Genomic DNA, 25,338 nt, shown 5'->3' with positions numbered 1-25,338 from the left:
TTTCTTGGTCCTTAGTTTTAAAAGCAAAATAAATACAAGTTTCTGATTTTATCTATATGGAACATCTGTACAGGTTTCATCTATGCCTTAAAAACTTAGCATCTGAAAATAACAAAACTGTTCTGATCAGATAAAAATAATAGCTTAGTTCCATAGTGCCTTTCATTTAGCAGTGAAGCGCATAAACATATATTATATGAATATAATAAAAAATGTAAGCTAAAGTTGAAAAAAATGCTTAAAGCAAGTGAATCTTAACTCACTTTGGTGCAAAGTCTAGAGCTAAAGGTAAAACAGTAGTTATTTCTCTGAATTCCTCACTAACACATGGAATGAATCATACAGAATTGCTAAAAAGAATCTCTCACATTTTCATCACTCAGTTTTGATACTTATTTGGCCAAATGTTTGTTCATCTAGAGTGACAACTAACTGGCTTCAACCTGCCTCAAGCACTTCTTTTGTAGGTATTTCAAAATACTCTACCTGTGTCAGAAAAAATTCTCAAAACTGATTTTGCTAGGAAATAATTGAATGTACATTCTTCATCTACAAGTTAAAGCTTGTTTTATTATAGTAGCATTCATTAAGTGGGGAGAGGAGAGGATCAAAGGCTACGGAATTCCTTTTGTTTTCTTCTTTTAGGCTGAAAATGCTTTATTATACTGTGTCAAACTACAGCTGCTCCTTCAAATGTAAAAATAGAAGACTGAATGAATAAAGAAATTCCTGTACTCAAGGATGTGTGAGGATATTTAATCTACACCCCAGCTCCTGAAATGGCATTATAAGCATTTTCCTAATGTTTATTCATGGGAATACCTCATGTTATGTAATGTTTGAGTATATTAAATGGTCAAAAGCATTTCATTAGTCAGAAGCTGTCAAGTCAGCAGGGTGGCTGTTGCAGCATTTAGTCTCCTCAGAGTGGTAAACTGAAGAGTCAACAAAACAGAGGAGAGCTGGATGTGAGTGAAAGATGCAGCAGGGTAAAATATGATGCATTTTTAAAAAATGTGTTAGAAGAGAGAAAGAAAGAAAACATAACCACAAGCACTTGACAAAGCAGATTAAAACTTTTCATACTCCTTTCAGCTGGGGTGCATAACAATAGCACCTGAAGATATCTCCAAGAGACACTTTTAAGTGTCAAAAGTAACTACTCATGTGATAGATTCCAATGTTACTTCTGCCTGCAAAAAGTTCCCATAAATCTTACTGCTCGGCTCCGAGTGGTATCAAAGACTGAACACACAGAAACACCAGCTAGAGTAGACGGCTTGTAGAATGAAGGAATCCAAAGCTGATGGTAGCTGAAGCTCTCTGAAAATGTGGAGGCAGTACAGAAAATTTAAACAGCATTTCACAATGCATCTGTAAAAAGTGGAGTCAACAAAATGAGTACCAGCTGGAATGTAGCCATAAATCTCCTTTTAGCAATATGTGGTCCCTCAACATTCAATCTCACAGAGAAAACATAACAACTCTAAAACTGTCTTGCAGTTTCAGAAGAAAACTAGTAAAAATGTTACACCTATGAGTATCAGAAGGATAGGAAACTTGATGAGATCTATGATTTGGAGCGTATCTGTCTTTCAATCATAGCAGCCTTTTTAACCTCTCCAATTACAACACCAAAGTAAAATTATGCATTACAACTATAAGCCAAAAAGCTGAGCACAAGAAAGCAAAGTAGAGGGGTGACAATGATCGAAGTCCTCAAGAACACAGAAATTCATATATTCATGAGAACTCCTGATAGAACAAGGACTGCAGATAGGTTTGGTTCTCATGAATAAAAATAAGCTATCAAATGATTTTCAAAGGGAAGGAAAGTCTTGGCCAGACACTCCTCGTATCTTGAGATAATTTTCTGCTTTTTAATGGAAAAAAAAAAAGAGAAATGTTGAGTGAGCGTTGTCTGACTATCTTAATCTAACCTAATAATGATGACTGCTTTTAAGGGTGAGTTTAATCTCATCCTGCAGCAGTCTCCTACAAAACAGTCAGAAGGATCGTATCCTAAAAAAACCTTGATTGTAAAGAGAGACCTGGTTGATGACTTCAGACATATAGACGTCACTTGTCCAGAATTAGGTGATACAAATCACTCTCACAGCCAGAGATCCCAATTCATTGCAACTCAGCAAGACTTACAAGGCAAAGCATTTCAAAGTGGGAGCCACAAGACTCAGCAGCTGCCTTGTTGGAGGACGGCATCTCCTTTATGAGATGGTAGAGGAATCAACTGGTTAGTGAAACCACTTCAAGTAGGTCACCAAGTGGTGTCTCTTTCAGAGTCTTAATTCTGTCTTCCAGCTTCAAATCATAGAACCATAGAATGCTTTGAATTAAAAGACACATTAAAGATCATCTAGTTCCAAGCCCCTTGTCATGAGGTTGCTAAGGGTCTCATCTAGCCTGACCTTGAACACTTCCAGGGATAGGGCATCAGCCTGTTTCAGGGCCTCACCACCCTCATGGTAAAGAATTTCCTCCTAATATCAAATATAAACCTACTCTCAGTTTAAAACAATTCCCCTTTTTCCTATGCTCTTTACCCCTTTTACATGCTCTTGTAAAAAAGCCTTTCTCCAGCTTTCCTGCAGGTTCCCCTCAGGTACTGAAAGGCCAGCAATTAGGTTACCTTGAAGCCTTCTCTTCCCCAGGCTGAACAATCCCAATTCCCTTACCATTCCCTCATAGAAGAATCCCAATCATGCTGCAACTGGAACAGAAGAAGAACCAGTAACAAATCTCCATCATGCACTGGGGTAATGAACTGATAATTTTAATAGCCTAAAGCCAGCGGTGTCTGCACTGACTAAACTAAATAGCTCTTGCTCATCAAATCAGAAAAGATGCTCAATGATAGGTGAGTTTTGGTCATGAATTCACTTTCTGTGAAGCCAATACCAGTCTGGAACCTTTTGTAATACATGCATTTCTCACATCTATTTTTCTCTGACTCAGGCAATGGAAGAACAAATGAATATAATATAGTGATGTTATTAAGCCATAAACAGCCCAAGAGCAAGGAGGAAGAGCTTTCAGAAGACAAGCATGTCAAAAATCACCATTTTTTTGGGAGCTTTAGTGTATAAAATTAATTTATCTAACTAGAAGGAGATCACCTTTTTTTAAAAGTGTAATACCTAAAGCTAATTTCCTTCATCACTGAGAAAAAGGCCACTAGTGAATGCAAAATCTTCCACACTGAATGATAGCTATACAGTTGACATTATTGTTTGAAAATAATTCTCAACATTATTAAAGCATTTTACTTCTTCTATATATTGATCTTGTCTATCACTGGGGATTGATCCTGTAACATCTAGATCATGCAATATAGTCTTTATAGTTTAAGCAAAGGGAGTTAGTATTTTCACTTGTGGTTATGAAACAGTTCATACCTTCCACAGTTCAAGCACAGCCAAAGATATGCAATACATACCAAGGAGAGGTTATATGCAAATACACAGTGTGATGAACCCTCACAAGTACATTTTGCTTTGGCTTTTCTAGCTCTGTGCAGAAGCTGATAACCTTGAATGCACTGAAATAACTTGAAGTTATTGTGAAGGATAAAAAATGCTTCAAATGGTTTTATAAAGTATTAAATTTATACAATTTAGAAAAGTTTAAATTGCTTATATTTAAAAAATGTAGAACATCTTAAAACACATTGCTTTAATTATTTAAATGTGCTTCGGCTGCTAAAACTAAGTTACTTTAATTTGGAAAGCCTGTTGAAATATGCATAGATTTAAAATCTTTTAAAAATTGATTTAAAAATTCCTTCTTTTAATTCCAATCTTCCATTAATTAAAAATATTTTTCATTCCAATAGTTCTAAATGCAATTTTCAGCTAAGAATGCCCATATGCCTTTGATTTCAAACAGTAAAAAGCCATAATAACAAAGTAAATTTTATTTTTATTTTGGATCTTTGTTAAAAAAAAGAGAGAAAAAAAGGCAGAGCACAAGTTCTGGACTAATATTCTCTCCCTTGCCACAAAAGCACACAGTACACAGAATATCAATGTGAGCTTGCCTCCGCATGCTACTGTTTTTTTATTAAAAAAGTTTGGTCTCCAAATTCCAATCTCTGGAAGTTAATTTCACAGGGGGAAGAAAGCTCTCATTTTTCTTCAGTAGAATTAGCCTTTGCCCCAGAGCCTGAATGGACTATCGTAGTCACCTTGCTGGATTAGTCAGAGGTCCAAGATCCTACCTCCATGCAAAAAAACCCCACATCACTTTTGAATGAACACAGAACACCTTTGAGGGGCTCATCCACTACTGGCTTAAAGATCATTTATGAAGTCCATTTAGGTGGCCTCTTACTCTTCTTCTGGATAAGATACAGGGACTTCTCCCCACACCCACTGAACACAAGTTTTCTAAAACCTTGAAGACAGGTTTTCTAGGTTTTATTCTTGTAATAAGAATAGCAGTGCATTTTTGACTGTGAAAACCTTGTGAGGCTGAAAACCTTCCAGCCTCTCAAGATCCTGTTGACATTTCTCACACTAGATCTAGACAATCATACAGATGTCTTTTATGTTGCCTAAACCTAAGAAAGGCAGGTGAAATATTCTATAAGCAACTGGATGATGTTTCATGTTCGCTGGCCCTTGTTTTTGTGGGAGACTAACTTGCCAGATGTCTGCTGGCCACTCAACACAGTGAAGAAGTGTGAGGGTGAGGAAGATAAATTCCTGATATATCTGGTGAGTGAGCCTACCAGAGACTGTGCCCTGCCAGACCTGCTGTTTATGAACAGAGAAGGGCTGGTGGGAGATGTGGTGGTGGTCAGAGGCTGCCTTGGGCATAGCGACCCCAAAATGATAGAGTTTACAATTCTCAGTGAATGAGGAAGAGGTCATCAAAACTTCTACCTTGGAGAGTCCTTAATAACAAAGGACTCCAGGAGAGCTAGACATACTTCAAGAAAGAAATCTTAAAAGCACAGAAGCAGGCCATCCCCATGTGCCAGAAGATGAGCTGATGCAGGAAGAAGACCGGCCTGGCTGAACAGGGAGCTCTCTGGAAATCAGAGAAAAAAAAAAAAAAAAGGGTTGATGACCTTTCCAAGAAGGGGCAGGCAACTCAGGGAGAGTACAAGGGCGTGGTTAGGCCATGTAGAGAGAAAATTAGAAAAGTTGAAAACTAAGTTAGAACTCAATCTGGCCACTGCTGTGAGATAATAAAAAGTGTTTTTATAAATAAATTAACAACAAAAGGAGAGCTAAGGAAATTCTCTATCCTTGGATGTGGGGAAGGGGGGAACATTGTAACTAAGGACCAGGAAAAGGCTGAGGTACTCCTACTTTCTTTGCCTCAGCCTTTAACAGCAAGACTGGTTATCCTCAGGACAACATGCCCTGAGCTGGTAGACAGTGTCTGGGAGCAGAGTAGAACCCCTGTGATCCAAGAGGAAGCAGCTGGTGACGCACTGTACCACCTGGGCACTCACGAGTCTATGTGAGTACAAAGGACCTGCTGGTGCTGGCTGGCAGCAGCTGCACGGGATCCAGTGTGTGCCCAGGCGGCCAAGAAGGCCAATGCCATCCTGGCCGGGATCAGCAATAGTGTGGCCATCAGGATCAGAACAGGGATTGTTTAATTGAGGGGCTGGAGAGTGCCCAGAGAAGAGCAACAGAGCTGGGGAAGGGTCTAAAGAGCAAGTCACACGAGGAGGAGACTCAGGGGACACCTTTTCATTTTCCAGCTGCCTGAAAGGAGGCTGTAGCCAGGTGGGGGTCAGCTTCTTCTTCCAGGCAACCAGCAACAGGATAAGAGGAAATGGCCTCAAGCTGCACCAGAGAAGGTTCAGATGGGAGATCAGGATGAATTTCTTCCCTGAAAGGGTTGTCAAGCTTTGACACAGACTGTCCAGGAAGGTGGTGGAGTCACCATCCCTGGAAGTCCTTAAGAAATTACTGGATGTGATAGCACTTAGTGCTGTGGTTTAATTGGCATGATGGTGATCAAAGGTTCAATGATCTTGGAGGTAATTTACAATCTTAATAATTATATTATTCCATTATCATATTAGGACCTCAGATTGTGTTACCACTGAAACAGATAGACATGTTTCTTCCAAAGTTGCATTTTTTAGGATTCAGCCCATCCTTCAAATGCTTCTCTTCTTAATGGGAACTCTTTTTTTTTTTTTTTTTTTTTTTTTTCCCCTCAAAACAAGACTGTCTTCCATTTATTCACATTAAAATTAAAAAATTAATATTTTTCCAACTGCCAAAAAGATAACTCTGCATAAATAACTATCCTGCATTGTTACTTACTGTTAATGTGATATGATGTGATCTATAAATTATACTTTGACTATCAGCAAGGGTGAAAACTTTACCTTGCAGTTATAAATACCACGTATTGATTAAAAGAAATTAAACCAATTAATTTTTAAATTGATACTTTAGCAACCTTCAGTTAATTAATAACACTCTGTCTACACTAACCAGACACACTAGGGAGCTTGATAACTTTCCACATAGAACTCACTACAATACCACTAGAGTTAAACTGAAAAAAATATTAATTTACAGTTCTTAAAAACAGCAATAAGTTCTACAGACAAAGGCAGATTCATAGTCTCCTAGAACAGTAAAACCTCATATAATATAGATTGTTTGTCTGTATAATCTTGAAAATCATCTACAGAGTTCTTCTGTAAACATTAAGTTATTGGATGATAAAAATCTGACAGTTCTAGGCACTGAAGATTACTCACCCTTGAAGGTCTCACTGCAGTATAAATCACTGAAAAATTAATCCCTCGTTCCTGCAGATCCATGGTCACTCTTCCAATGATTTTGTCTGTAAATAGAATCATGTATAATTCAACAAACTCTGTAAGCTGTGAAAGCTAAAATCCTACAGTAGTTGGAGAAGTAATGAGCTGGATGTTTAAGCTTATTCAGTTTGTTTAAGCAACTTAAGTGCTCATTCTGTATAGGTACAGATGGGATAATACACACTCAATGTCTGGAAAAATACACAATTTCAATGAGATAATATTAAAAAAAAATACAACAGCTCAGGAAAAGGGGACATTTTGAAACTGAAAAGTAAAATCACAGAAAATATACCCAAAAGTTTGAACTTTGGGCAAATAAAAGCAGGAGAAAAAGAAATCACTTAAGAGATGAGAGCAGGGTGCTCTGTCAGTCAAGTGTTAGTGAAGTGAACAGTTAACAAATAAATAATAAAACTTAAGCAGAATTATTCTGTGAATTACAAAATACACGCAACTTCCACTGAGAAACAACACTCAAAACATGGTGGTTAGTGCAGGACACAGAAAATTCTCCTCTTCATTACATTGGAGGCCAAAGGAGAAATATGGTGGAATATTTCTGAAAAATGAAGGAGGAGTCAAATAAAGAAGAGAGGGCCTTTTGAAGAGGTCCAAATACACCTCCACAAAAGATCCTCCTCTAGTCCTGTAACCACATACAGTTGTAATAAATACTTATTACTGATAAATGTTTTCAATATTTATGCAGAAACATGAACATCTGCTTATAAGGAGCACAATAGTTGTGACTCATTGCTATTGTTGCTATTAGGACTGCTTGAGAAGCAAGCAAGCAGACTCACATTTACTGTTCCGGTGCCTTCCCACTTCTTACTCATGTACCAGCCTGGTGGATGGATATTTTATAACCTGGACAAGCAAACTTCTTAGACTTTGAGGCTATAGTTTACAGAAATTGTATTTTATTTGCATTTGCTAAATTTAAGAGTTTATATCATTACCCTCTTTAACCACTTCTATTTACTGTAACTATGATGTCCTGGCTGAGTAAAACATTTGGATTTTGTAAAAATTCAAGCATTGTTTTTTCTGTAGAGTTTCAACTGAACTGATCTCCTCATATCTGTCAAGAATCATAGCTATGTAAATTTTCCTTCTAAAAATATATTGCTAAGAGAATCTACTATAAGAAATGTACTTACTCAGAAAAACAACTGCTTAAAAGCTATTAGTTTCTGCATTATATAATGTAGATTTTGTATTCATAGATTTTTGAAATTCTCTTCAGCCCTAGCAAAAAATTTGCAGAACAAAATACAAAACAAAGCAAAAGTATAAATATGCAGAGGCTGACTTTGGGTTTTCTTTCATTAAAGCAACAAATAGCTTTCTGAAATAACATGTTATTTGTATTTCCCTTCAGAAAGGTGCTACATGCAACTATAGTTACCAGTTACATCTATAACTCTTCCCTTAAGAAAGATTCTAGAGGTAATTCCTTCATCCAGAGAAGCTGCTGTGAGCATCCTTAAGACAACAGAGTTGACATAGATCTCTTGTTTGCCTGTGATCAGAACTCTACCTTTCTTAAGAAGTATTTTCAAATTCTCCAAAGAAAGAGCTCAGACTTGTTTTAGAGCACCTAAATTAGGTGCCTACATGGGAACAATAGTGCAGATTCTGTACTTGGCCAAGCAAAGTGGCACATCTTCCCTAGTCCACATATCTTCTTCCCAGTTAACTTCTAGATGATACTAAAGCTGGCACAGCCTTTTCTTCCATCCTCCCGCAGATCACATCTTAACTTTGCAAAGTGGTCTGAGACAGCAGTTGCATGAGTCTATAGTGTGCCCTGGCAGCCAGGAGGGCCAGCCCTGTCCTGAGGTGCATCAGGCACAGCATCACCAGCCGGGCACGGGAGGGGATTGTCCTGCTCTGCTCTGCACTGGGGCAGCCTCACCTCCAGGGCTGGGGGCAGTTCTGGGAGCCACAACTTAAGAAGGATATAAAGGTATTAGAGAGTGTCCAAAGGAAGGCAATGAGGATGCTAAAGAGTCTGAAGGGGGAAGGGAGCCTTATGAGCAGTAGCTGAGGTCACTTGGTCTGTTCAGCCTGGAGGAGACTGAGGGGAGACATCACTGCAGTTACAACTTCCTCATGAGGGGAAGAGCAGGGGTGGAAACTGCTGATTTCACCACTTGTGACCGGCGGTAGGACTCCAGGAAATGGCATGAAACAGGATCAGTGGAGGTTTAGGCTGAATATCAGGAAAAGGTTTTCTACCCAGAGCACTGCAACAGGCTGCCCAGAGGAGTGGCAGAGGACCAAACCTGACAGAGCGCAAGAAGCATTTGGAGAACACTGTCAGGCAAATGATGTGATTCTTGGGGTGTCCTGTGCAAAGCCAGGATGGACTGAGTGATCCCAGTAGGTCCCTTCTAACTCAGTATATTCTATGATATTGTGATTCTAGGGCTTGGGAAGTTTATTCGTGAATCCATGCAGCTGATGAAAGAAATGTCCCATAACGAAAAAGCTACTGTTTAGCCAAGACCAACATTAAGCCAAGGCTCAACTATGCTCTGAGGACAAGAAAAGAGAACAAAGTAACTCCTCCACAATTCAGAGATGAAAATGCAACTGCTTGTTTTAGTATAAAACCCACTCATTTTGTGCAAAAACAAACAGAAAAGGATACACAACTGATTTCAGTACTAAGGTATTTTCCCCTGATTTTTAAATCTGCTTCTGATTTTACAACCCCAGTTCTGGGCAAAAGCAGTCACAGCCACTAAGAACACTGTTTAATTATCAGCCCACTACACTGTAAACCCCCCAAACTACCATTTCATTGATTTGCACACTTTATAATTTCATTTCTAATTTACAGTAGCAAGTGAAAGCTCTGCAATGAGATGCTTCTTAGTGCCATTTTCATGTATGGCACCACTTTTTCAACCAGATGCTGGGGAAGAAAAAAAGTTTATAGTATTATTTTGAGAGATTCTTTTCACAACTTTTACAAGTAGTGTTTAATACACTGCAAAACAAATAAAAGACTGATATCAAAGGCAAAGAAGTCCATCAGTACTGTTTTATAAAGATTAGAAAAATATTTCCTATTCATGCAGACACCCTTTGTTGAGACCAAGGCCTTAGAATTGCCAGATGAGCCTGGCACCTCCAGCTGCCAGTGTGCAAGGTGAGATCCAAGGAGGCAGCTCAAGTTGCACAGACGTGCAGGGCTTGGGCTCAGAGAATGAGCAAAGGCCCATGCTTGAAGCAGACATGAATTTATCAAGCTTACATTTCATGTCACAGAGCTGTATCCAGGTGGATTTTCAATCAGATACTTAGTGTCTGATTAAGACAACCACAGCTTATAAATTCTGCAGAAGGGCAGTGGGATAAAAACCTTTAAATAGTAGTAGCATAGCAAAGCCTGGGAACTAGAGAATACAACCTGCTCAAATGAAAACACAAATGTTGAAATGTTAGTTATGTCTAGGTAATATTACTTACCATTTTCAGCAATTGCTTCTAGGGTGGAAATCTCTTTTAAATCACTAGAGAAAAAAGAGGGAGAAAAATAATTAAAAATCTTTCCTAGGCAAGAATGATGTGAATCAGAAATGTATGAAGATACTGGCAGATAAAAGAATTACTGTCCTTCTGTCATTCTTTCGTCTCCTAATGACCCTTTTCTTCTTCAAAGCCATTAAAAATGTAAGAACTACATCTTCAGCTGATTCTTAAACCCCTCAAAATTTCTAGGCAGCAGAGAAGCCATACTGACAGTATTTTGATCAGTCTCTGGGAAGAATTTTTTTCATTTGGTATTGGCCCCTTGTTTAACATTCGTACAGGACCTCTTTAAAATAGTTACCAGGCCTCTTTTTGTGCAGTGACTTGACAGCTGGAATTGCATTTGTTTAGGACACATTGATATCTGCACCTCATACTAACATACCAAGTAACAAGCTGGGAAGAAGAGTAAGCTGAAGAAGTTCAGCAGTCATGCCTTATATTTTCTAAATATACATTCACCTGAAGGAACAGTCTCTCCCTATCTGTTACATCACAGCCCTTATAGAGTTGGAAACATGAAGAATTATAGCCCTCCATATTTTTTTCATGAAGAATTATAACCCTCCTTTTTCCTTCCACAGTGATGGAAAATCAGGCTTTTTATTAGCTTCAGGTTTGTCTGTATGTTTATTTGCTTGCTTATTTATCCTGCCAGTATTTTTGACCCCTGGAATGCCTTCTAGCAATTAATTCTGCAGGTTAATCATGTGTCAAGTAAAATAATTGAGCATTTCTGCTAAAAAGTGTGTTGCCATTTAGTTTTATTAGCTGCCCCTTTGTTCTCATATAATGAGGCAGACAAAATAGGAATGCCTGACTGCTTTTCTCAACATAATTCATCTATTACACCTAGTAAGCTCATCAGGGGATTTTGAAAAACACTGAATTCATCCTTGTAAGAGAAACAATTTTGATAACCCTACAAGCTCCCACTTTTTAAATTTCCTCAATAAAACAAACATTTTCAAAGGCTCAAAAACTCATGCACACAGTGTGTCAGTTCTGTTCACAATAAGCTCCTACCTGGAAAGTGGTTGCAGCTGAACCACCAGTAAGTTTGGGTTAGATGCATTCACTTCCAGCTGAGAGATATTGAGATTAGTTACATTTGTTAACTTCCAATCTCCTGATTCTTGAAGAACACTTAGGAGATACCTGGTAGCCTTGCATTCAACAGCTGGCAAAACTAAAGATGAAGGAGAAGACTGAAGAATTTCCTGTAATAAATTTATGAGAAGTTTATTTACTTGCTTAATATTCAGTTGCCTAATAATCAAACACAAGTTGTTGTGGTTTTGGTTTTTATGTATCCTTAATTTAATATTCAAGGTGAGGAACCTCCATAGTAAACAGCAAGTGAATTCTCACCAGCCTGATGGTGGCTTGCAGGCTGCTCCTGAACTTTCTTGCAGCAAGCTTAAAGCACTCAGTAGCACCAAATTTTTACTCTTTTCAACATGTATGGTGGAAGAGGAGAGACAGATGATATGGAAGTTCTCCAGCTAAGAGTATAGTGGTTATGAACACTGCCAGAAGCAAAGCTCAGATGACTCTTTAACTAAATGCCCTTGGAAGTGAGAAAGAACAATGTCAGACACCTCCAGTTCCAGCATCTCCATTCAGCTAAGCCATAGTTTGCATAATAAACACCCTTCATTTGTGTACATACTGGTGGTACAGCACGTGGTATAGAAAAATGTCTAATTTGTAACTATTAATTAAAGAAAGCTGCAGATTTCAGCATCTACAGAGCCTCCAGACACACACAAACAAAATTTGAGCAAAATTCAAACAAAATGTCATATACTTTCCACCTTTCTACTCAAAGCACAAATTATTAAGTTCAGGCTGAATTGGTTCAGATAAAGCATCAGGATATCTTTCACTTTATTTACAATTCTGATGACTGAGTTTCTGATAAAGATACTTGAGTGAAATGAATTGAAATCATTCTCACTCTATAAATTTGGAAACTGCATAGTCAAAAAACATCTTTCCAAGCATTTTTCTTGATAATAAAATTAACCTAAAATATCTGGGGAAACAAAATGCATGATGAAGATTTGAAAATTGTAAAAGTTACTGTAGCCTATATTTAATGATGTGGTGGGTTCACCCTAGTCTCATGTCAGGTACCAGCCAAAGCTGCTCTATCATTTCCCTCTTCAGCTATACAAAGGAAAGAAAACAAAAGGCTCATGGGCCACAGAGAGTTCACTAACCAATTACACAAGAAAAACACACGTGACTTGTGAAAATTAATTAAACTTATCAACAATCAAATCAGAGTATGATAACAGAAATAAAGCCAAATCTTAAAAACACCTTCTACCCACCCCTCTCTCCTTTCAGGCACACCATTACCCTTGATTCTCTACCTCCTGCCCCACAGTGGTGAAGGGAGATGGGAATAGGGGTCTGTGGTTAGGTCATCACGCATTGTCTCTACTGCCTCTTCCTCCTTGCGGGGAGGACTCCTCATAGTCTTCCCCTGCTCCAGCATGGGGTCCCTCCCATGGGAGTCAGTCCTCCGTGGACTTCTCCAAGGAGAGTCCTTCCCACAGGCTGCAGTTCATCCTGAACTGCTCCAGCGTGGGTCCCTCCCATGGGGTGCAGTCCTTCAGGAACAGACTGCTCCAGCATGGGCTCCTCTCTCCACAGGTCTCTCCTGCCAGGAGCGTTCCCACAGGGTCACAGCTTCCTTCGGGCATCCACCTCTCCTGGCAGTGGGTGCTCCCTGGGTTGCAGGTGGATCTCTGCTCCCCCATGTACCTCCATGGTACAGAGGCACAGCCGTCACACCATGGGCTGCACCACAGGCTGCAGGAGAATTTCTGCTCCGGTGCCTGGAGCACCTCCACCCACTCCTTCTGTGCTGACCTTGGTGCTGGTTTCTCATACATTCTCACTCCTCTCCTCAAAACACAATTGCTTCTGTGCAGTAACTTCACCTTTTTAAAGATGTTACCACCATCTCTGGCGGGCTCAGCCCTGGTCAGTGGTGGGTCCCTCTTGGGGCAGTGACACTTTAGGACCTGGGGAAAGCTTCTGGCAGCTTCTCAAAAAAGCCACCCCTGTAGCCCGCCCACTAGCAAAATCGTGCCACAGAAACCCAATGCAAATATGAATACTAGAAGATTTTTTTTCATTGAGTCCTAGTTTACAGCTTGTTAACTTCCTAGATTAATTCTGTCACTTGATCCAACATTCAGATCTTCAGGCAGTTACAGACTCTCTCTCCCTCCGATGTAAGTGTTGTGGTGTTCCTAACACTTTTCTTCTACTATTAATTTTTTCCTTTTTGTCTGTTCTTTGACTGCTTACCACTTTTCTGACCTGCTCTGGTTCTTTCAAATTGCTCACATCTTTCTTCCTAGGGAAAGGCAATAGGTATTTTCACATTCCTATAGATGCTTATAAGGGAGGATTATGCAGCATTGTCTGGTTTACCAGACTGATAGAAAAGTAACTGCAGAAATTAAAATGGAGCAGAAAGCACTGATCCTGTGTACAGGTCTTTGAGTAGTGCTGTTAGCACCTCCTGGAAGAAAAAGATGAAACATAACCTTTTGATTTGTTTACAGATTTGAATTTAGACTTCAAATTCTGGTTGATTCAATGATTTTGTCTTGTTTTGAATATTTTAATCCCTTGTCCCAGAGCAGCAGCCAGAATGACAACTGCCATTTCATCCAAGGATATATATTAAGCAGATTACTCATTTAATGTAGAATAAGATTTAAAATGTATCATTACTGAGTAATATCTTAATTGTGCTTCTGCTCCAAACCACTGTTGCACTGCCATCTGTCTCAGGTTCCAGCCACTGGCATTCAGCTGCTTTTCATCTGAAGAGCAGACACAAAAGGATATCAACTCAAAAGCCTCAGGTAGGCAAACTGATCCCATGCTTCTTTGTCCTTGTCATTTGGCAATTGTGCACTTTTCTTTACAATTCCCATATGTTGCTTTACACATTTTAGGATTTCAGCTACCATGCTTGTTCAAAACATGAAAACTCCAAAAGGGGTTGAGCATGAAGAGGATATTGATTTTGCATTCTGCTAAAGAAAACCACATAGTAGCTAGGAAGAGAAGAGGGACCATGAGAGAGAGAGGTAAGGGGAAAAGAAGGAGAAGGGGAAGGTTTAATTTTAACTTTCCAATTATTATCTATCCCACAAACTTCTACACTGTAGCCATGCCCTTCAAACACATAAAGCATAAGCATATGTATGCATAAAGCTATAAGTTATAATTTTAATGAAAATTGGTTTGATGTACTTTACCAGATTAAGTGCGTTGCAGCTGCAGGAAGTAATGTTGAAAAAACCTCCATGCTGTACTATATAGTGGGAAACATAGCACTTTTTTTTTTTTTTTTTCCCCTGAGGGTTACAGGCAGATCCAAGGAACTGTTGAGAAGAAAACCTGAAGTCCAAGAATGGGAGGAAGCATTCCAAAGCATAAAATACAGACTACAACAATAACAAAGACTGTATTGGGGAAACGATTGATGTGGCTTTCACAAAAGTTTTTCCTAACAATTCTGCTGAAGATATCTGAAGGAGTCAATAGGCATGTGCTCTAGTAAGCTCTAGATGGTACAGTCTGCTTGAACCCATCAAAGGTATTCGTCAAAGTCTTGAAGCAAGGGCTGCTTAAGAAACTAAGCTGCTTTGGAGAGAGAGAGGGAATATTCACATGAAGGTAGCTAAAGAATAGGTAAAAAATTAGCAAACAAGGAGTATAAAAAAGTATCTGTTACTGCACTAGAATCTGTTCTGTTCTATATGTTCCTAAACTATCTGATAAAAAGATAAGTATTGAGCTAACAAAACTTGCTCATTATGCTGAATTTTTCAGATTAGTAAAGGCAGTGGCTGACTGATGAACAACAGAAGCAGCTTCTGGTACAGCCTCTTGGGCAACTGAATAACTTATCAGATTCAATGTAAATTGATTTTAGCACAGTACAGGGTGACAGAAAAACAAACCTAATTTTACATACACAATGATGGGTAATAGAACTGAATGTTACCCTTCAGTAATGGAACCTTGAGAGTTACAACAGCTCTTTGAAAATGGTAATTCAGAGGCTGATAGTGATCAGGATTGAAAAAAAAATCAAATATTAATAGCATTGTAGAAAAGGCTAGAGAACAAAACATCATCATGTCACTGAGTAAATCTATGATGAACTTTTATCTTGATTATTATGCAGTTCTGTGCATGTTCCCTTGTAAAAAATATATAATAAAACTAAAAGAAAGGAAATAAAGACAATCAAAACTTTATTAGTGCACCTGTATCACAAGTGACTAAAGAGGACTGCTCAGTCCATGATCACTGAGTGAGGATAAGATGGAGTTAGCAGACTACAAGTGCCAGTGACTTACAGACATAATTATGCAGCTGCACAACTGGCCACTAATTGGAGTGTGTTAATAAACATGTCAGTTCTAAGGATCTGAGCATCGTCTGGGGAAAGCCAAAGATAATATTAAAGAAAAATAGTTTGTAGGGTAGGTAACTGCTTGACAAAGAAGTTTCCCAAATGTTAATCTTTGTATTTTATGATTTAATTTAGAAGTTGTTTGAGAGTTCAAGATAAATGATCTACCTTTGTATTAACTGGAATAAGATTCTTTTATTGCATGCAAACCCATTGACACCAAAAGCTCAGGACAGCTGCTAATGCAGCTGAACAAATTGAATATCTGCAAATGTTTCTGGGGTTTACAAGCATATAACTCTTTTTCAAATAAAATTTTCTTTTTGTAGCACACATGCTGTTACATGCACTTATACATTCTAAATTAAATCTCCAGCTTAGGCTTATGAATAAGTTTGCATTTCTGAAGTTTATAAAGGAGGATGCTTGAGGGCAATGGAACATTTGTTATAGCTTCACTGATCACTTTTATAATATAGACTGTGCAGGTAAAAAACTTGTGATTATGCAAGATCAAGGATTCTAATTTCCCCAGTGAGAAAACTCAGACCTGACCTTCACTTTTTCCTGTGTTGTGTGAATATTATTGCAATCTTTTACAGCATGATTAAGAACTGATTTCTTACCCAAAGTATCTTAAGTAGAGTTCAAGTAATATGATAGCAACTGAGCAAATTTTTGTAGATTGTTATGTTCAATATGGATGACTATAAAGTTCCTTTTCTGGCACTAAGAACTAAAACCTATGCAATAGATAAGGACAAAACTCTCTCTATGGGCACCTAGGTGAAAAAGAATTATGTAGTTTATATATCTCATCTCTCACTCACATTACAGCACTTCACCTCCTTTAAACTACACTAGAAAAGCGTTAAGATTGCCAAATCCAACAGAACAAATGTAGGAAGTGCTGGAGTTAAGGTGAGCAAATTATAAAATAAACTTTCCAGTTTTAAAGAAGCCCTAATAGGAAAATTTCTCAGCTCCAAGACAGAGAGGGAACAGAGTCAAGGTCAGAAAAGACACCAGCTGCTGACATTTATTCAGATTGTTGAACACTTGGGTGCAAGTTTTTGACCTGCCAGATACAGAAAATGATGGACTTACACATGACCTTTTGTTTAGCTGAGGACCTCCTCACCTGCCCTCACCAGGTCCCCAACCCCCTTCTATACCACCTGACCTTATCAGTCTCTGACCTTACCTCCAGACTTTAAAGCTTTCAATCTCTGTCTACAGTGCTGATGGAGTCCTGCTTACAAGGCAAAAGAAGAATGTTTTAAATGCTCTGATATGCCTCTTAATGCCTCTGATATGCCATCCAGGGCCTACTTAAATAAGACCACCACATTATTAGGAACTTGCAATGTCATGCATTGCTATGCATGTCAAACAGCTGAAATTAAAACAGTTTTGTAGTCAGGTAGCAACAAAAATTTGCTCCAGATACAACCTTGCAGAGATGTTAAACCCTGAGAAGATAAGGCATAGCAGAGAAGAACCAGTGCATCTGCCTGTGGACATGACCACTGATCTTTACAGTACAGATGATTATGACTCTCATTCCCTCTTCAGAAAACCCGTGTAGATACTCTGAATAATTGTTTCTCTTCAAGCATCAGTGTTAAAATGCAGTTATGTGACAAAGAAGTTAATATCTCCAGTTCCAGTTGTACAAGGAAGATGTGAGGTTCTTAGTACAGATGTAGAGACAGCTATTATGTGAATTTATTTATTTAATGACATATAGTGCTTGCTGTGTGGTGCTTGGGAATTTACACTTCCTTGTGTGTTTCTGATACCATTTACATTACTAATATTACATTCATCCTGCACTGCCTCCAGGAATGTTTTAATGACTTCCACAAGTGAATATTTTGTCTGATTACATTTCAATATACTGTCATGTAAGTACAGCCATAGATGCTCTGCACAAAATCTATAAACCTTCTCAGTGAGGACAGAATTTGAAGCTGTTGCCTGACTCAGGAGGATTCCATCTTAAATTCTGTGCCTAGAGTTTACTTCAAGTTAATCAACTAGCATTATTTTTTCATGAAGATTAAGGCAGTATAGCATCTGTTGATATATTAACTTAATACAAATATAAAACAGTTAACTCCCTGAATAAGCTTCAATTTCTGTAAAAAAGAAAAAAAAAGGTATTGAATTCTGAAAATAAGAAAAAAATTATTGGTTCTTATAAGTTCTTTTCTCCCTATGGCTTCAAAACAGAATTTTGGAGTGTTGGTATTGAAGTTTTTATATATATATATTTTACAATAGAAAATTGTAGCATATTTAAGAACAATTTTGTCAGTTATGATGAATTGTGAAAACTCAGTCTTTAAAAATATAATAGCTACAAATCATATATCTGCAAATTCAATTTCCTTTAACACATCTCCTTAAACTGGAACAATCTCAATAATTTAAATAGGAAAACTTCTGCAACTCAGTGCCCTTTTCCCAATTATTTGCATTTCTTTTCTTTTTCTTTTTCTTTTTCTTTTTCTTTTTCTTTTTCTTTTTCTTTTTCTTTTTCTTTTTCTTTTTCTTTTTCTTTTTCAACACTTCACATAAAGAAATAAAAGAGATAAATGCTTGCCTGAACATTTTGAAACGGATTCTTGTTGCCATAGGATTCACTGAAGTATGTGAAATCATCTATGCTAAGCTGAAAAACAAAGAGAGTAGGTTGGTGAGAAGGAGCCATGGCATCTCATTTAAGTAAGGACTCAGTATTGGTGAGAAAAAAAATTTATGTACATACCCTATCTTGCAGGAACAAGACGAGGTTTCTGGAGTTCTGGGTAAAAAGAGGTTGCAAGAGTTCTGTCAGCTCCTGTGCTGAGACAACTTGTCCTTCATGCACAGCAGTGTCTGGATTCCACTGTGATCTACAAAGGAATAATTCCTTTTTCTGTAAAATTTGCTGCCAAGGATGACATATCTTCTTTCTTTAAATATGCAGTGGCAGGTAATGAAACCATCATCTTTCATTTAAGATCAGCTTTGCAGTTCAGTTTACTTTCATTCTACTCAAGAGAAAAAGAACTTGCCCATTTATGCCTGTATCAAATTTACTTGTATTAAAGCAAGAATGAATAGGGGTAATGTCTCTCTCCATTTTCTTGTTTGTGTACAACAGCAGAGTTGCATCTTTCAAAAAAAGAAAAAAGTTAGCTAGTAAGTGCAATGAAGAAGAACACATTTAAAACATTCAGAGAGGATTCCCGGATGGCATCCCAACTCCCAAAACACTTTGCAGTGCTGATAGATGGAGGTCAGGAGGAGGAGGAGGTCAGGAACTCAGATTAGATTACACAAGTTGTCATAAACTAGTATAGTTTTTATAAAACTTTTGTTAGTAGAAGTGTCTTTCAGTGCTACTGTAAACAGGTTCTCTCCTAAGGTTTTCGTGATGTAGGAACCATTCTAGAGATGCCGCTCGGAAAAGCCACCTTTCCAGCAGCATGAGGACTTCTGAATGGAATGACCCAAGGCACCCAGCTTACAACTCTTTTGCCAACCTGTCACTGTGAGAACTGGACAGAGAAATAACCCATCTATTAATTTAGCCACTACAGAAAACAGGCAAAACAGGAGGTGGCATTATTCTTTCAACACCTCATTAGGACTCTAAACATGGGTCTACAGGGAAGAAACTTTAAATTAACATTTTTCTCCTAGGTGCTTTGACTAATGAAAATTGTCTGTGGGAAACCGTGAACTTGATGCATAATCTTCCATCTTTACCCAGGTACACATCAATTGCTAAAACCTGAGAAAATAGATATTCCAGACACTCTAACTGGTTCTAATTACAAAGACTCAAATATAGGCAATTGTTTTGTGCTCTAGCATCAGTTATTATATGATTGCAATTTGATCAAGCTGAAATAAAAGTTAATTTTTCCAACCCAAGCAATTTGCAAATGACCATTGCACAGCAAGCTTTTATGAATGAGAACAACTTTGCAGTCCTTTAAGATGGAGGTAGAACAGGGTTAATGAACACATAGGTGGAGTTCAATGCTGTTTTTTGGATAAAGAAAATCTAAATTGTACTCTTCCTTGTAATTCCAAAGAAGATTGCTGAAAGTGAATTGAAAGTGTCAAATTGCACCCATGGTAGAGATAAAACTAGTGCAGTCCTGCAGCACTAGATGATACCTACTTCACTTCAGACTCTGGGGTTTGGGAAAGTATTAGAGAAAACTCTCTATGTGGAAGACTCCTTCAGAAGTCTGGAGATGTGAAAATTAAATTCTAGTAGAACCTTTGTCTGTCACTTTACAAGCTTTAGAATTAAATCTTGCTGAGATGAAGGAAATGTTTTTTTTATTGGTTGAAATTATCTGATATTTTCTTAGTTTTACTCAGCATCTTCACTTCTTTGTTAATTTGTGCTTGGAAATCCACATTAACTTATATTTTGAACATAAACAACTGAGAAATTGTAACAGGCATGCCTCAACTTTTCAGAGAAGACAAACCTCACAATTTCAAAAAATTAAGTATAATCTTTTAAATTAACATATTTGAAAACACAGTAAGTCCCAAAGATTCTGAATCTTCAGGAACTGACTTTCATACTGACTTTGTGCCTTGTATGGCCACATCAAAGTACGAATGATATTAAAGAAAAAGCAGATAAATTAAGAGATGATAAAAAAATGGCTTGTGTGAAAGAAAATGACACTGAATATCTTGGTTTATTTATTTTAAAAATAACTAAATAAATCTATTTCACACCTAATCTTAGAAAAAAAATGGAGCTTTTGAGAACTTTGGGGACTTGCAATTAAAAATAAAAGGTAACAGAAAGTACATCAAACAGAGTGAAATTATTTGCAGCAGCACAATGGTGAAGGCTTTTTCTGTGAACTCAAAACCTCAGAAGTTTAATGATCCTCTTTTAAAGCATCCTTGCTTCTAAAAAATTCTGTGTTCCTTGAAGCAGTTCTTGTTAGCTATCTAACCTTGAAAACACCTTTTGTGACACGTTTTTAACTTTCAAGCCGTCATCTTTAGTAACTTCATCATCATAAAAAAGTCTACATCAGTTGGTTAATAATTCTATTAAAATGTAGCATTTGCCTAATGCTTATATTCAAAATATTATGCATGCATTTAGTTTGCTTCTTTTTAACCATTTTCTGAGCACAATGCATGGTAGTAGGGAAGGCTACATCCTTCACTGAGGGGGCTGTTGCTGTCTGCTTGGTGCAACAACATTCTCAGCATGGTTCAGATGGAAATAGAATCATAGAAACGTTTAGGCTGGAAAAGACCTCTAAAATCAAGTCCAACTGTCAATCCAGCACTGCCATGTCCACCACTAAACCATCTGCCTAAGTGCAACATCCACGGGTTTTTAGGACATTTCCAGCTGACTCAACCACTTCCCTGTTCCAATGCCTGACCACACTTGCAGTGAAGAAATTTTTCCTAATATCCAAGCCAAACTTCCCCTGGTGCAACTTGAGGCTGTTTCCTCTTATCCAAATACTTGCTAGCTGGGAGAAGAGACCAACTTCCACCTGGCCACAGCCTCCTTTCAGGGAGTTGTAGACAGCAATAAGGTCTCCCCTCAGCCCCCTTTTCTCCAGGCTAAACACCTCCAGGTCCCTCAGCCACTCCTCACAAGACTTGTGCTCCAGCCCACGCCCCTCAGCTTCCTTGCCTGGTCAGCATGTTTTACTGGGTGCTTTACTGTGAACTGCAGGGTGAAATGGAGATCTGTGAGTGCCAAGGGGTCGTGGATACACCGACGATGTACTTCCCTGAACGCAGTCAAGCAGCTCATCCCACGGAACTCCTCACTCCAGCGATGGATGACACCATGTGAAACCGGCAGCAGGCCAACACACATATTGATTGCTTTATGGATTGCTCAGATAAAATCTTGTGTCCAAAGACACACAGCCTTGTAAAGCGAGCCACATGCCAAGTGAATCAGACTCCCCACCACAGAATCATCAGGGCTCAAAATGACAAGCATGTCTTCACATGTACGCACTTCAGTGTGCGTGCAGGAGCACAGAAGTTTAAGGAATCCTAAGTTTGAGGAAACTTAAAACTCAACGGTTCTCTCTTTCCTTCAACAGTCAAACAATGTCCTAAAGAAAGTGAGGAAAGCAAACTTAGCTTGATATTTTGCTTCTTTCTTATCCCTCACTGCTCAGACATGACAACATTATGTTCTTTCATGAACAGTATTCTTTCTGTAATTTGACCAGTTAGGTTGATGGAAGCAAAGATTTCAACATTTCCTGTATCTGGACCCACCAGAAGGGCTGATGGGAAGATAACAAGGCTTCTAGCAGTCTAACTCATTATCTTACATTTTTGCTTTGTAGCTGGCTTCAAAACTCTTTCCCAAAAGTTATTCTTGTCAGTTGAGTCCATCAGTCACCTTGTGATTACCATCTAAGCAATCATGTTTTCCCCTCCTCACCAGAAGGAAAATAGCATTCATGCTGGCACAGACCATCTCCATAGGCATCCAATAAAATCATAGCTAAAAAAATAATTTCCTTTTTATGTTAGCATTTTCCAGAAAAAGATTATTTTCTCTATATAAGCATAGCATAAAAAAAGGAAGTAATATATTTTAAGACTCTAGGCAAAAGTCATTCCTAAAACAAACACATGAGGGGGCAATCACAAAAGCTAATTTTAATGAATTTACTTGCTCAAACTCCTCTTTATCTATGGAGGGAAAGAAATTCTTCTGAATATTGGCTCAAAATGGCTACGTCAATTTTTTGCTGTGTATCATATGCAAGAAGAGCCTCTCAACCTTCCCTGCTTCAAAAACCCAATCAGGGAATATTAGTTTTAAGGCTGATTTAAAATAAAGATCACATTTTCCATGCCAAAGTTATTTGAAGAATATCCAGTGATATATTCTTTTATGAAAAACAGGACAGAGTGACATACTGAGTTATTCCCTAGTTGAAAGGAGAAAGAATGTTGTTTTTTTAAAAAAAAATTTACTTTTCTCCAAGTAAGGATCTGCATTTTTCCTCCTAGAGGAAAGAGGTATTTGATTTACTAATGTCTCTGTGAGAACTGACATCACACTTTCCTTTGCTCTGTGCACTGTGTGTGTTTGTCAGCTCCAGGTTTCACCTCTATCTGGCATCTAACATTACCTTTAATAGCATGATTACAGTAATAATGCATAGAAGAGACTTTAAAGTGTTGCATTCTCTAATACAGCTGTCCTAAGATACGGCTTGGCAAACACTGGCTAGTTCTAAACTAGAACAAAACGTAGTATCCTTCAATTATTCAGTATCAAATTCTAACATATAACCTGGGAAAGGGCGATGGAATAGATCAGTGAATCAACACTGATCATAATCTGTTGATTAATGAACTGCTAAACTTTTTTACTAGTGGGACGTGTTCCTATACAGTGAACAAATATCCAGAGATATCCATAATTCCTGCAATTCTGTAGTTAACTTTCCTAAGACTCTTAATAGTAATGTCCAAATTTCATAGGCCTGTGGATCACACACGGCAAACCTCACATCACCGTGAAGTACCAAGATGTAAAGCACAGAGCTAGGGGTTAAAAACAGAAACTTGTTAGTGTTACTTTATTTTATAAAAGAAGGACAAGCTTCTTTTCAGTTGTTTCATAGACCTTCGCCAGAAGTAATTTTGACTCCACAAGAACTTTGCCTTTCAAAATGCAAATGTAATGGTTGGAGGAACACTTCTTCCATAAAAGGTTCTATTCCTGGAGACCTGAACTTGTTCACTCAGTCCAGTATCCTGATTTTCTTGCTCTAGATTTGTATAAACCAGAAAAATCTGCCGTAGAACAAACTGCTAATTGCATCGTGATGGAAATCTTGCTTTTATGACCACCTGGGATTATGTGATAAGATCTTGTTTATATATACAGGGGCTATGTTTTTTATATAAACCAGGAAGTAGAACAAAGAAAGCACTGATCTTTTCTTAGTTGCTTAGAATCACTTTTAACCTAAAAACCGTGCTTTCCAACATTTACTCTACTTTTAAATACATGGGTTAATAGTCATATGAGTGCTGTCATATAGTGGTGAATCACTAAGTGTTTTGAATATAAAATTGCCTTGATGTCGAAACATTCTTTTGTTTTTCCTTTTAGGGAAAAAAAAAAAAAGCAAAAGCTATAAAATCAAACTTTTTCAAAACTTGCAGATTTCTATATGCAGAGTTTCAGGTTTTGGAAATCAATAAAAGATGAATAAACATACAGCAAAGGTGGTAAATAAGTGAGCCATACTTTTCTGACAATTTTACATATCTAGCTTCTACCTGAAGCTACTGCATTGCCCAACCTGCCATATTTCTGGAAACCCCAATTAATGGTACAAAATCCTTAAAGTGAACATAAATAAAATTCCTGGCTGGAATGAAAGAGGTTTATCCCTGGTTCTTTCAAAACAGCTTCAAAATCCTATCTCATAAGTATATGCAAATTTATATGTATTCATGTATCTATGAATTTCATGTGTCTATGGATCTGTCAAGAGTGCCGTTGTTTCTAACAACTGATGCGTATACATACGGCAATCTACTTAAGAACCTATATTAAAAAGAACATTAAAGTGAAAAGTAAGGGTTCAGAAGTTAGGAAATCCAAGGCTTAAAAAACTGCCAGAGTTTTTGGTCAGCTCCTCTTTGTGTCACTGTCTTATGTTGTGGATTTAAGTCACAACATCTCTAACAGCGGGTTCAAAGATGCTTTAGGGTGAATAAAACACAGGTACTTCAGATTTTTAGTTTACAGAATTTATTTACTTCTTTCTGCTCAGCTTAGAACATAAAAATTATAAATAAAGATGGGTAAAATCTGTTGGTTCGTTTGATGGCCAAGGTGCAAATTTATTTATTGGATAATCTTACTGCCCAGAACAGATTTACCATATTCAATGACACAATATACTCCGTGCACACACACAGAGAGCAGGAGAATAAGCAGGGATATGCTTTTATTCGATTTCTTACCTCTGAGTTGACCAAAGCAGCATCGGCACATGATCCAGCGACTGAGACATTTGGAGCAGCGCAGCAAGGGAGCACAGCAGCAGGGCTGGAGCAGCAGGGCAGAGCCGTGTCATGGCTCCAGGCGAGTGCATACGGAACTGGCCAGCTGCAAAGGGAAAGTCCGAGCGTGTGCACAGCTGCACTTCCCGCTTGGGCTGCTGTCAGCCGGATTCAGCCAGGCTGCGGGGTGACGTTGCTCTCCAACAGCAGGGGGAATTTTCAAAACATGAACTTCCTTCACTTGAACTTGGAGTTACTCATATTTTGAATACTTTCAGGTTTGTGATTTAAGCAGCTCGTAAAACTGTCTGCAGTGAAAGCATTGTCAGTTTCCTCTAACCTTCAAGTGCAAGAGAGAGTCATGAAATCCAAACTCCTGTCCAATGCAGGCTGATAACAGTTATATAACTTCAAAATGGAGTTTACAGAAAAGTTTTCTGTACTTCACAAAATATAT

The 25,338-nt window shown here is 38.1% G+C and overlaps 1 protein-coding gene across 1 annotated transcript in view; it reads right to left on the bottom strand.

Annotated features, from left to right (window-relative positions):
- Nucleotides 1–25,039, bottom strand: part of ATP6AP1 (ATPase H+ transporting accessory protein 1) — a 50,783-nt gene extending 25,744 nt beyond the window's left edge. The window contains exons 1-6 of the mRNA XM_040062141.2: nucleotides 24,843–25,039; nucleotides 18,598–18,724; nucleotides 18,433–18,501; nucleotides 11,393–11,586; nucleotides 10,304–10,347; nucleotides 6,755–6,840 (exon numbers count right to left, since the gene is read on the bottom strand). Of these exons, the coding sequence (XP_039918075.1) occupies nucleotides 6,755–6,840; nucleotides 10,304–10,347; nucleotides 11,393–11,586; nucleotides 18,433–18,501; nucleotides 18,598–18,724; nucleotides 24,843–24,973 (651 nt within the window). The 5' untranslated portion in view covers nucleotides 24,974–25,039. The remainder of the gene's footprint in view (nucleotides 1–6,754; nucleotides 6,841–10,303; nucleotides 10,348–11,392; nucleotides 11,587–18,432; nucleotides 18,502–18,597; nucleotides 18,725–24,842) is intronic.
- Between the last annotated feature and the right edge of the window lie 299 nt (nucleotides 25,040–25,338).

Source organism: Hirundo rustica, chromosome 4 (genome assembly GCF_015227805.2).
Source record: "Hirundo rustica isolate bHirRus1 chromosome 4, bHirRus1.pri.v3, whole genome shotgun sequence".
NCBI lineage: Eukaryota > Metazoa > Chordata > Aves > Passeriformes > Hirundinidae > Hirundo > Hirundo rustica.
This window is presented reverse-complemented; position numbering and strand designations above follow the sequence as displayed.